This window comes from Fundulus heteroclitus, chromosome 14 (genome assembly GCF_011125445.2).
Source record: "Fundulus heteroclitus isolate FHET01 chromosome 14, MU-UCD_Fhet_4.1, whole genome shotgun sequence".
Lineage (NCBI taxonomy): Eukaryota > Metazoa > Chordata > Actinopteri > Cyprinodontiformes > Fundulidae > Fundulus > Fundulus heteroclitus.
This window is the reverse complement of record NC_046374.1, coordinates 15,443,677-15,456,406: the sequence shown is the minus strand read 5'-3', so window position 1 is coordinate 15,456,406 and position 12,730 is coordinate 15,443,677. Positions and strand designations below refer to the sequence as shown.

Here is a 12,730-nt window from a genome sequence, read left to right as displayed (position 1 = left end):
TTTAAATCACAAGATGATTTTTAATGACTGAGCTCAAACAAGATGAGCCATTTCTCATGCCCCCTGCAGACAAGCAGCGCTAACCTGTGAAGCCGCCGTCTGCGATGTTGAACATGAAGCGCGGCCGCTCCGTCTGAGGCTTCGCGGTACCCTTTGTCGTCTCCTCCTTGGCTGCTTTGATCTCTTTTCCTGCGTCCTTTTCACCTTTGCCCTCTTCTGTTATATAATAAACAGCATTTAGACAGCAATGACTAACTTTTTTTTACAATATAGATTTTAAGCGGAGTCCATTGATGAGCACCTCTCTTCACGTCAGACGTCTCGGTTTTATCCCTGGCTTCTGGCGCTTCTGGAGTGCCTCGTATTTCATCCCGCTTTTCTTTCCTGCCGTCCTCCCCGGCCTTCTCTCCCTCTGAAAACACAAACCGCCTTGAGTCACGCAGATCACTTTTTATTATGTTTGCGCGCTGTCGGGATTTAACGCTAACCTTTCTTGTTCGTGTTTGTTTCTGTGACGTCTGCGTCTTGCTTCGCCTCCTCCTTACTCTCCTCCGGCGGTTTATCTTCCTCTGACGTCGCGGCTGAAGACTCGGTCGGATCCTTCCCGTCGTCCTCCTTGGTCTTACCCTCTTCTTTGCTGTCAGTTTTTGGACCTGGAGACGCCTTCTGTGATATTTCTTTCGTCGAGGATGGAAGCTAACAATAGGAGAGACACAATCAGTTTAAAATCTTTTAATCTATTTTAAAAGAAGCTCCTGAAGTAAAGCGCCCCTTTCACCGGTGGAAAGACGCGTGTAAGGAGTTGTGCGGTGTTCGTTTCTCGTCACTTTGGCGAAGTTCAAAACAATCCAGCTTTGTTCTCGTCTGACCCAATCACCTTCTACCACATTTTCTGTGTCCTCAACGTGGCCAGTGGGAAACTGTAGAGGGGAACTCTTGGCTCTCCTTTAATGTCTCCAGCTCTTTGGATTACTAATATTTGTCTTGTCATCAAATTCTTCCACCTGAGCTGTGGATTTCTGCAGCTCCTCCAGAGTCACCATGGGTCTCTTTGTTGTTTCTCTGAATAATGGCCTTCATGCTCAGTCATATGTTGGGTTTTGCAGCCGTGTCATGCTCTTTCTATGTTTATACGATGGACTGAAGCGTGCTCTTTGAGAGATTTAAAGCTTAGGAAGTTGTTTTCTAGCCTAACTCCTTTAAACTTCTCTTCAACTTCCTCCCTGACCCGTCTGCTGGGGCTCCTTGGTCTTTGTGATTCTGTTTGTTCTCTAATGTTCTCTAACAAACCTTTACTGAACAAAACTCATGTACTCTTTTTTCCTTCCACTTCACAATATTTGTTTTTGGCACAGTAAGCTGAGAGGAAATGGGGCTGAGATCAAGGGGGGAAGACGTGCAGCAAAGGTCCAGCAGCCAGGACAGACGTGTGGAAGGCTGAGGCAGAACATGCGCCACCACAGCACCCCCCCACTTTACCATTATAAACTACTTTGTGTTGCTCTGTCACATAAAATACAACTGAAACAGACTGAATTTTGTGTGTTTAACATGACAAAATGGGGTGTGAATACTTTTGGAAGGCGTTGTATCTGGTTATATTTCATATTATGTTGTGTCATTCAAGAAAAAAAAGTATATTTGCGTTTAAATGACTTCTGCAGGCACTTTACTTTCACCTTTTATGACATCAGCCTATAATTACACTTAAAAGCTTCTTCAATTAATAATAAATGAGAAAAAGAAACAACTGTGGAATAAATAAGAAAAATGTTTTCCCGCAGCTTCATTTTAGGGACTTATGTCTCACCTCCTCAGTGTCGCCAGTCTTGTTGCCGTCCTCCTTCTGTTGCTCCCTCGCCTTCTCCTTTTCCGTGGAGGCCTCAGCCTCTCCTTTCTCCTCCTCCTTTTCAGCCTCCTTCCCGTTCTTTTCCAGCTTCTCCGATGGAGCAGGAGTCGCTGTGTGTGTGTGTTCAAACACACAAATGTGCACAATTAAATCCAAGCCCAGCATGTTTTGTAGGCGGCCTTAGTTTGGAGCGCCCCCTGCTGGATCCACAGCACATAACGATGGTTACCTGGCTTTGAGGTGCATGGAGTGTTGTTGAAGCTGGCGTCGGGTGTGGGAGTTGCGGTCTTTGCGGCCGGAGAGGAGCCCCGGGAGGAGGATTTGTCGATGCCGACCTCGGGTTTGAGCTCTGGAAGGCTCCACCGCCCGTTGATGTGCTCAAACTCTTGGATCTGAACACAAGAAGGACAACACTAAGCAAAGTCTAACTTAAAAAAAACCCTGGCACATGCATAGTTTCTCTTCTACATCGCTTATAAACACACATATCCGCACGCCAGGTGGGCTTGGCAGCATATCAAACATTCCCCCGTGGCACAGACAGCAGATCAGGATCAGGATGGCTGCAGGTTTAAACAGGTCGGACCCAAAGCCGGGTGGAAGATGTCTAAACGAAGTAAAATACACTGACGAACTGGAGGCTCCAGAAGTCAAAACAACTTTCTGGACGCATTTGCAGGAAATTTCTTGGTTCAGAGTTTGCATGATTTTATGTGAGCACTATCCAGTTTTTACAAACAGTTTTAAAGTTTTCTTACTGATGTTTGAAGAGTTTTAAAGGGGACACGTCATGCTTTTCAGTTCTTCCTTTTCACACTGAAATCATTCAGTTGTGGTTCATATAAAGAAGACCTGCGATGCTTTGGTCTGAATTCCTCATTGTTGTTGTTGCCCCACAGCTCCTCTTTTATCCCTTGTTCTGAGGTGCTACTGAGAACAACTCGTTTTGGTGCTGTCTCTTTAAATCTAAAGGAGGAGCTTCACACCCCGCTTGTAGCTTCAGCATCATTCAGCTTGAAAATGGTGGATTTGCAAAATTGGTAATCTGGTAGTCCATAAACTTGTTTAGCAGCTTCGCAGCAAATATTGTGACATAATTGTTAAAAAAAACTAAACGTAATAGAGTTCAGAGAAAACTGAACAGCTTGAAAAATATGACCCAAACAGATATCCACTTATCACCTGGAGAGACTGAATTCAACTTTTCTGCATTCCTAGAGACTCCAACTACGCAACAAAATGTATTTAAGTAGTAAAAAAGTGTATTTCGTCCCATTCGAGTAGTAGAAAGCTCTGCTCAGTACAGCACTCAGCTTAAGGTGCTCTGCTGTGTTTGGAGGAAAACTGCCGCAAAACTGCGGCAGCCGCTGTTTATTTACAAAAATTACATTCAATCACAAGGATTTATCGCTACGTGTTTTAAATGCTTTAATACTTAAAGACACGTAACCACCAGGTGCTGCACGCTGCTGCCCGATCTACAGTCACCCTGGGTCTGAAAACCTTTATTTGTGGATCTCTTTGAAAACTCTTCTCTGAAAGCTCCAGCCTGCTGTTACTGATCAGGAAGGACTCGTTCTTAGGGCAGAGTTAGACTAAACATCCTCCCGCGGTGTTACATGATGATCAGGGAAAAGAAGAGAGAAACGACTAAATATGCTGGAAGGCTTGTCGCTGTTGTTGTCTTTGGGTGTTTTTAGCTTTGCTAACATAACGAGCCAAATGAAGGGGATAAAAACAGCAAAATGTCATGTGACTTCTATAAACCTGACAAACATACTACCCTCCTTTTCTGTCTTTGAAAAATCTTTCACCCTTCACTTCATTTTCTGACCTTCTTCTTGACGAGAGACATGACGCCGATACGCGTCAGGACGAGCTGCCGGCACAGGCCCTCCCTCGGGACGCCGTCGGCGAACGTCTCGGCCCCGTCGGCGACCGGCTCGCAGAGGTGGCGCATGAAGAGGGACACGTAAGCTCTGGCGAGGAAGAGGAAGACGTTCTTCAAGTTGGTGAGAACATTCGGCCAGAAAAAAAAAATGATGAATAGCTCGCTATTCATCATCTTGCTGTCACGTACTTGAATTCCTTCTCGGTTTTTCCCCTGAGGTCCCTAACGAGCCACTGAGATGAGAAAGCGTCCTGAGACGGCATCCCCCAACGCATCACCGCGTTCAGGAAAGCCTTGCGCTGCCGTGTGTTGAAACCCAGCACCTGTTGAGGGAACACAAAGCATTTCATTTTTCTATATTGTATTTTTTGTATTGTAGTTATACGGCACTCACCAAAAGTTTGGAAAACATTTGAACTTTTTGAAAAAGTTTCTCACACAACTACAGACTTCACTGTGTTTTACTGAAGTTTTATGAAATACAGCAACACCAAGTAGTACAAAATTGTGCAAACAAAAAATATTTCTTCCATATAAATATCTGAAAAATGTGATGTCCCCAGATGAGATCAACATCTAACTTTCAACTTGTAAACCGCTGTAATGCTGCACATCACCCTGAAACCATCTAAACCAGAGGTGTCCAAACTGTTCGTCATGTGGGCCAAAGTAAGTAAAGTAAAAAAGTATTCTAGGGCCAAAAAACATTCATTAAAAGAACATTTTATTACCCCAAAATTGTATTGGGATTTGTTTACCTGCTCCACAAAATACGATCATGCAATATTTTAATTCAACAAATTAGTCAAATTTTCTGTAGGAAAGGGACGCATGAATCATTGCAGGTCCAGAACTTAAAAAGCGTTTTGCACATTTGCCTTATTAAAAAACGGTCATCTAGATTGCAAATTGTTCTGCAAACTGGATGACCATCTCAATCTGGGGGAAAAAATTATATATTTTTTTGTCTATTGTCAGCTTAAAAACAGGATTTGGGTTCCCTCTTTCTTTGCAAAACACTTGCTGCATTTATTATATTTCATTAAACAAGTTAACAGTAGATTTTTCTGCATCAAAGCCTACTTTTGAATAAACATCATTGAATAGATAGGGTCCAATTTGCAATTGAAGGAAGATTTTAATTTGTCTGCAATAATTATGCTCTCATTAAAAACACAAATGATCCATCTACATCAACTAACTTAAATCACCTTTGAAGCGCAGTTGTGGTAGGGGTTCACGTTCCTGTAGGACAACGACCTTAAAACCGCAGCCAGAGCTGCAGTATTCAAAATAGCTCAAGCGTCTCAGGAATGAAAGAAATATAAGATATGTGCTAAAATAAAATAAAAAGACCCTTTCAGTTTAGCAACAAGAACCTGCCACTGTGGCAGGCTGTCGGCACGCCATCGATATGGAGATGCCACCTTGCTCCGTTATGTGGCAGACAGTCACAATCCAGGCACAAATCTTAAAACTGGGAATCTGTTTCCATTCAATCTGACTGAGCTTGAGCTACTGTGCAGGTAATAATAAAATAATTGGCAAACATTTCAGCTCTATCGGCAGAGCTGGTAGAGACACAATCCAAAGCCTGGCAGTGAAAGGAGGTTCAGTCTTAGTCTTGACTAAATACAAATGCACTCCGCACTTATCAGATTTGCACTTTAAAAAAAGAGAAAAAAAAGTTAAAAACAATGTATGCTTTTTTTATCACGTTGAATCCCAGCCAAAGATATTGCAGCTTTAGCGTGTCGTAACGCAACAAAATCTGAGAAACTTCAAGAGATGTGAATATTTTTACAAGGGGATCCGGCAAGAAAATGTAATTTTAAACCGAAAGGCTTTTCTGAGGAGGTTCAACAAGTTAATGAAGAAAGAATCGCGTCGAAACATGAGCGATGGCTATAACATAATTACAGTAATACCACGATGACAAGGAAGATTTACGTTTCTCTGAGATTCGATAACGTTTGCACTCAACTCAAGGTTGAGTTCGAATGTTTCGTGCTAAGTTATGAAATAACCAGAGAGCCCGCTTCAAGATAAAAAAATTCCCAAACCAGTCGGAGCCGTTCAGATGGTGTACAGACCTCGAGGTTGCCTCCCACTCTGGCCAGAAGAGGAGGCAGAGGCTTGTCCTTCTCGTTCCTCAGCTGACGACGTGACTGCCTGCGACCTGTGCACGAGAGAACAAGTCAGAGAGGAAGACCGGCATCGAGATAACGTCATGGATTCATCCTGCCATTTATCGCCAGTAGATGTCAAGGAATAATAATAATAATAATAATAAATAAACCCTCTGATATGTTAGAAGCATTTTCTTCCATATCTTTTATGTAGGAGGCGGATGGTGGTTTGAATTCTTGGCAGTCTAACCCATGCGGCTCTGCCAGAGAGACGTAACGACTACATCCGAGTGAAAGCGTAATTGGACACAGACCTCGGCGTGTCTCGGACAATCTCTCACGAGCGGCTGATATTTCTTCTCCGTTTCTATCGCTCCTCACCTTCGGGCCGGTCGTCGAAGTCCTCGTCCTCCTCCTCCGAGCCCACGGAGTATTCGGACTGGTTATCTGAAATGTCAGCATGCCACTCTGAAACAGCACACGGTGCTTTGTCAATAGGCCAGGCCCCGCTCCCTTCCACCGTGCAAACAACCCAACACTTCTCAGAGAAATCAACCGATGCGGTATTTCTGCGCGTCTTAGGATTTTTGCAAAAAACTACATATGCTTGCCTTATATTCCTCCTACAGTCATCATTAACATGTAGCAGCTGAGGGAACTTGGCGCTCATTACCTTGGTCCTCCTGCGCGGCGTCGTTGTAGTTGACGGGCTTGCGGTTCCTCTTCCCTTTGCCCAGTTTGCTGGCCAGGTCCTCCTGCTGCTGCTCGTAGTGATGCCGCAGCAGCTTCTCCCAGTAGTCCGGGTCCACGTTCTCCTCCTGTTTGATGATCTCCCGCTCGATCTCCTCAATCTACAGGGGCCCCCCCGATTGGAAGGAAATCATTCAAACATCACCCCATTTGCAGAAGGAGCCAACCCAAACGCGTCCTAAACCTCGCGGCGGGCCGGCGGATCTTAACACAAGACCCTTAGCTACGATAAAACCTGGAATAATGAGCCAGGCGAATAGCGAATCTAGCTGAGATTCTGTTCCAAGACTTGGCTGATGTTCCCTGATGATCTGCGATGCATGTGCGGGAGACGAGCCCGATGACTGAAAGGTCTGACAGCCGGAGGCGCTCTGGGCCAAAAGTAAACCTGCAGGCTGGCAGCAGAGCGCTCTGTCGGGAACACTTGGAACAATCAGGAGTTTCGTCCGACTTAGACCTTGATTATTTCAAGGCTTTAAGAGTAGTTTCTAATTCTAGTCTGGATGTAACAAGAAGGCGGAGAAGAGAAGCAAAAATGTAAGAAATACGATCTCTCCTTTTTAATGTTCCTCAGATCTCCCTCTGCGGCGTTTTGGATAAGCTCGGTGCTTATTATGCCGTTTCTTTTGGGCTCCCAGATAATAAAAGAATCACAGCAATCCAGGTTTCAACAACAGGGACTAGTTTTTCTGCATCGCTCTGGGAGAGGAAATTTAAGATTTTGGCAATATTGCACAGGTGAAAGGAGGATGTCCAAAAAAAAAAAAAAAAAAAAAAACGTGGGTTCTGAAGGGCATGTTCTGGTCAAAGTTGACGTGAAGCTTCTTGACATTTTCACGGGGAGCCAATTTGATCTCATCCAAAGTCAGTAACTGATCCGAGTCCAGCAGTTAATTTTTCAGACGCGCTGCTCCAAAGACAGCAACCTCTGAATTTAAAGGGATAAAAGTACGTTATCAGAGTCTGCATGTCTTAAGACATGCCTGGAGTCTAAGCAGCTGTTTGGATTCCTCGTGGCCCTGCATTACTCCATAATTACCTCTGCTGTGTGAGCATTAAGCCAGAAACAGACAAGCGGGATCTTTAACAAGCCTGGTGCTGTTCCTGCATCGTGTTGGAGCCTCAGGACCCCTGCAAACACCGCTGTCCAAACTAATCGGTACTTGGGCCAAAATTGTCCAGTCAAAGGACCTCAGGGGCCAAAAAATTAATGCAAAAAATAAATAAATAAATATATATATATATATATATATATATATATATATATATATATATATATATATATATATATATATATATATATATATAAATATTTAATTTTTTACCTGCTCTACAGAATTGATCATTTAAAGGGTAGAAAATGGGTTTTGCTCAGTTGTCGTATTAACATCCAGTTTGCTAATTATTTGGAATAATTTAGTTAGACTCTTTAACAATAATAAACTTTACTGTTTTTGGTCTAGCAATATATATATATATATATATATATATAAATGTATAAGAACAGTATTTGGTTCAGTTGTTCTTGCTGTAATTAGCCAGTTTTACTAACTCAATTCAAAGCAGATGTTAATGCACCAAAGTTTTCATTTCAGTAATTAAATGTCATCACATAGATTTTACTATGAAATTAAAGAGAACGTCAAAAGTGTGTTTTTTAAAGGATGAATACTTTGTGCTGTACTTAACATTTTCAATTGTAGTATTTTAACTTCCCTGTAATAACATTGCCTTAATTAAAAACTACAATCTTCCATCTGCATCAGCCACCTGTGCTGGTGGAAGAAGTCCTTCTTGAAATGCACTGGGGGGGGGGGGGGGGGGGGGGGGTGCACCAGAATCAGTACAGGGGCCAGAAATGTAGCATCACCTTAGTTAACTAATTAATGCAAATTTAAATGACGGGTTCCTATGAATGCATCGCTATACTAATCTTCTGACCTCCCATCTGCACCAGGAGCTAAGTAAGCAGTTGCAGCGTCCTTTTCAAGGGAACCAAATCGCCTCGGTGGAAACACAGAGAACTGACGCTAAGTAAGCTGTAGCACCGATGGGTGGAAAAGGCCCCTCACCAACCTGGCACTAGTTTAACATACCACAACATTTATCCCTGACGTCTTGTGTTTGTCTTCGTTTCTCAGCATCGCTTGTTTTGACGATTAGAAGAGCTCTGCACTTCGTCACCATTTCACGCACACTCCCAATTATTCTTATGCTAGTTTCCGATTTGATTCCTGATTTAGAGATGAAAATTTTAAACGATACGGAGGGTAAACTCGGCCGCGTTTAGTTCCCAGGTTAACTAATGCTCTCTGGAAAAGAAAAGGACGGCTTTCAAATCAATCTCCCGCAGCAGAGCAGCTTCCACCCCCGGACTGCATACAGTTTCCGGGCCTTGGTCCAAATGAATTAAAACGTGTGCTTTGGAGGGTTTTATCGCGGATCCTCATTCTAGTCAATCAAGAGTTGCAGAAGAAACTCTAAACCAGAGCGTGCACTATCTGTAACAAGTGTGCGCAGACAGAGAGAGCTGGCCTTAACTTCAACGTGCCATATACAAACGACATACAAAACGCTGCTTTCCGCTATCAGCCACGTCCTCCCTGCTTTCGGGCCTCACCTTGTCCTCCTCTCGGACCATGTACTGGGCCACCTTGAAGGAGCTCAGGTACTCGTTCATGTTCTGGACGTCCGAGTCGTCCGTGGCGTCCTGGCTGCGGTCCAGCAGCCTCTCGATGGCGGCGCTGTCGTAGTGGATGACGCTGCCCTCGTCCTCCGCTTTGTCCCCGGAGTTGTTCTTCATACCTGCCAGAGGGCGGAGTTAAAAGACGCTGGTAGAGAGGGCGAGGCAGGCGACCCGCAGCACACTTTCATCCGACACGCGTCGTTTTCTCACCTTCGCCTTCGTCCTTGAAGAGCTCCTCCGTGCCAAACTTGAGGATATCGTCGAGCTCCTGCTTGGTCATGGAGCCGGCCTTGGACCCCAGGCCCGGCCGCACCACCAGGTGCGTCAGCATCATCTTCCTCTTGGCCACCTGGGTGATGCGCTCCTCCACGCTGGCTCGCGTCACGAAGCGGTAGATCATCACCTTGTTGGCTTGCCCGATGCGATGAGCTCTGCTGAAGGCCTGCGTTGGGGGGGGGGGGGGACAGCCCGGTTCAGTTAGGGTGGAGTCGGCGGCGAAAAAAAACAACAACCTCGCTTTTGGAGCGGCGCGGCACCTGTATGTCGTTGTGCGGGTTCCAGTCAGAGTCGAAGATGACGACGGTGTCGGCCGTGGCTAGGTTTATGCCCAGGCCTCCCGCTCTGGTGGACAGCAAGAAGCAGAACTGACAAGCTCCGGGAGCTGCAGGAGCGAGAGGGAGAGAACGCAGGGGGGGGGCAGAACCAGTCTTAGGGCTGAGATGTTACCTTCACATTTATATACATAAGAAACAAGCGATTAGACCTCATTCCTATAACAGAGAAAAAAAAAAACAAATATCATAAGCAAAGACATTAACACCAGGCAGCTGCAGGTTTGAAGGTACGCCGAGGTTTTAACAACTTGTTTGTGAATCACTACAATGCTCTGCTGCACATTACAGGTTTAACCCTGAAATTCATCCCTACAGGTTAAAGTCTTGTGAACTGAGGTGCCGAGTGAACTCCTGGAGAAACCAGAGCGTTCTCCGGCTGTACGGAGCATAAAGTAATGCAGCGGCTGCCCTTCCTGGTCAGCTGACTATACAAAGTCTATTAAACTATTTTTTGATTTCACAAGAAAACAAAACCCTATTTAAGCCGTGTGAAACAAACGACAGCCGCTGTGTGGGAGCCATTCATCACTTTTGTTAAGGCAACTTGGTTTTAAAGCTTTGGAGACGTTCAGACCGCCCAAACAGCTCATATCGCCTTGCTGTGCTGTGGTTTATGTAGAATGTAGAATCATAAGAACAAAAAAACGGATAATATCCAGCACAACAAGTTTATTCATTTGAATAAGACATTTTTTTCTCTATATCTTTGCTTAAGTCTGTGTGTCAAAATCAAACCACTAAAGCTGCAGAAAGCATTATTGTTAATGGTTTTTTTCTATCCGTTTAAAGTAACAGTGATTTTCATTTGCATTTGTGTGCAAATACTGTGAAATCTTTGTATTTTTAAAATCAACCTCATGCCTAGCTGTGACTGGAGGATAGTTACAGAAGGTATTTTTTGGGTAGATTAGGCAAAAACCTGATCTGGATGTTGGAGGTAATGAAGTTGTCCCTGATTTTGTTGGACTTTTGTCGAGCCAGTGTCTGATGGCAAAGGAGATCGAATGATCAAACAATATGAGGAGTGTCCAAAATAGATATGATCAACTGGGTATAGTATAAAGTGTAATAAAATTATTTCTACCTCTCCTTGAAATGCATTAGATATGTACAGCAGCTTTATTGAAATACTAAGCCTGTTTTTCAAAACCAGGATATCTAGTGTATGATGTCTGTGTGTTTTTGTTTTACCAATATTAAAACAGTCAAGCAGATCAAACTCTGCATCTTGTTAATTTCATAAATTTTGTTGCCAGCTGTAATCTGACCGTCGTCGCTTCACAACCCGACTCTAACCGTTTCCAGGGGACAATCTGACATTTAGGTTTTTATTGTCAAAAAAAGCTTCAATGCGCTTTGAAAGTTTCTCTTTCATTTTATAGGACATGGAAACTGAAACCAATAAGAGCAACTAAAGTAATGCTTCATCGCTTCTGTGATTATTATCTCTCCCTGGCCGACTTATCTTGATATTCTGCTTTAATCAGATGAAACCAACAGCGCATAACTGGGCTGCAACAAGAACTTGTGACCCGAGACACCACAACGATGTGAAAGGCTTGATTTTACTGAATTAGTTCTGATCGTTTTGAATTATTTGTGTGGCAGACTTTTGGGTAGCCCTGTGAGAAAAATATAAACAAACGCCTCAGCTGGCTTTTTACACGGTAGCAGACATCTGATTCGCTGCATCCTGATTACAGTAAGAATAAAATAAAACAATCAAAGGTAGCCTTCTTTCACTGCCCACACTGGATCTAAATTATCTTTGCACATTGCTTAACGCATGACGCATGGTTTGTTAAACCTTTAATCTACCGGAGGAAAACATAATGTAGGGCAGTGAAGTTGTGAAGCATCCATACTGTATTTGATTGTCTCTAGTTTAAAACTTAACAAATAGTGACCAACACAGGACTTTTTTCCCTATATTTTTTGCTTGTGTGTATATATATATATATAATATATATATATATATATATACAAGCAAAAAATACATATATATACATCACTGAACTGTCTGCTATGTGAAACCTGGACTTCATAGTGTAGGGTCAATGTTTTCTTGGCATTAGAAAATTGCATCATTTAAAAAAGCTGAAAGGTGAACTGAATCAGACACCAACTGCAGATTCCTAATAAACACAGCCTGGGATGGACACTGCTTTTAAACTTTATCTGTGACATGAAAAATAAGGTTATTTGCGTTGTTTCCGACAGCCTGGTGAAACCTAATCTTGCTTCATTGCTCCACCCAGCATGGTGTCCACCCCCCCCCCCCCCCCCCCCCATGAGCTGAAGGCATGAAGGCATCCTTAGATCCCCGTCGTATGACAACAAGACTCCAGGCTTACCGTTGAACCTGTCGATGGCCTCTTGTCTCAGCGCGCCGGTGATGCCTCCGTCGATTCTCTCATACTTATAACCCTCATAGTCCAGGAAATCTTCTAATAAATCCAGCATCTTTGTCATCTTAAAAAAAAAGAAGAGACAGAGAAAATCTTTCACCATAGTGCTGAAACGTTTAAGGGCGTTTATGAGGCGCTCAGAGGATGCTGCTCGTCTGTTTAGCCAGGCTCTGTGTGCGCTACCTGGGAGAAGACCAGCACTCTGTGCCCCTGCTCTTTCAGCTTCCTCAGCATCTTCTGCAGCAGGGTCAGTTTCCCAGAGGCCTTGGTCAGGGCCGATCCTTCGTACGCCCCACTCGGGGTTTTCTGGGCTTCCTGCAAAGACACAAGCGTGAAGCAGCACGGGGGGGGGGGGGTAATCTGAACTGGTCTGCTGGATTTACGGCCTACAGGAGTAAAGTTT

General features: G+C 43.9%; 1 protein-coding gene across 2 annotated transcripts in view; it reads right to left on the bottom strand.

Annotated features, from left to right (window-relative positions):
- chd3 (chromodomain helicase DNA binding protein 3) overlaps positions 1-12,730 on the bottom strand; it is a 53,772-nt gene that overhangs the window by 19,753 nt on the left and 21,289 nt on the right. Inside the window, exons 20-34 of one of the 2 annotated variants that reach the window (XM_036146380.1) lie at positions 12,511-12,642; positions 12,274-12,391; positions 9,842-9,966; positions 9,516-9,747; positions 9,240-9,424; positions 6,543-6,720; positions 6,251-6,316; positions 5,834-5,919; positions 3,930-4,063; positions 3,684-3,828; positions 2,079-2,241; positions 1,811-1,959; positions 489-696; positions 302-412; positions 85-216 (exon numbers count right to left, since the gene is read on the bottom strand). In XM_036146380.1, the coding sequence (XP_036002273.1) occupies positions 85-216; positions 302-412; positions 489-696; positions 1,811-1,959; positions 2,079-2,241; positions 3,684-3,828; positions 3,930-4,063; positions 5,834-5,919; positions 6,251-6,316; positions 6,543-6,720; positions 9,240-9,424; positions 9,516-9,747; positions 9,842-9,966; positions 12,274-12,391; positions 12,511-12,642 (2,164 nt within the window). Of the gene's footprint in view, positions 1-84; positions 217-301; positions 413-488; positions 697-1,810; positions 1,960-2,078; positions 2,242-3,683; positions 3,829-3,929; positions 4,064-5,833; positions 5,920-6,250; positions 6,338-6,542; positions 6,721-9,239; positions 9,425-9,515; positions 9,748-9,841; positions 9,967-12,273; positions 12,392-12,510; positions 12,643-12,730 lie in introns of both variants that reach the window. The other variant, XM_036146379.1, reaches the window with a different exon arrangement.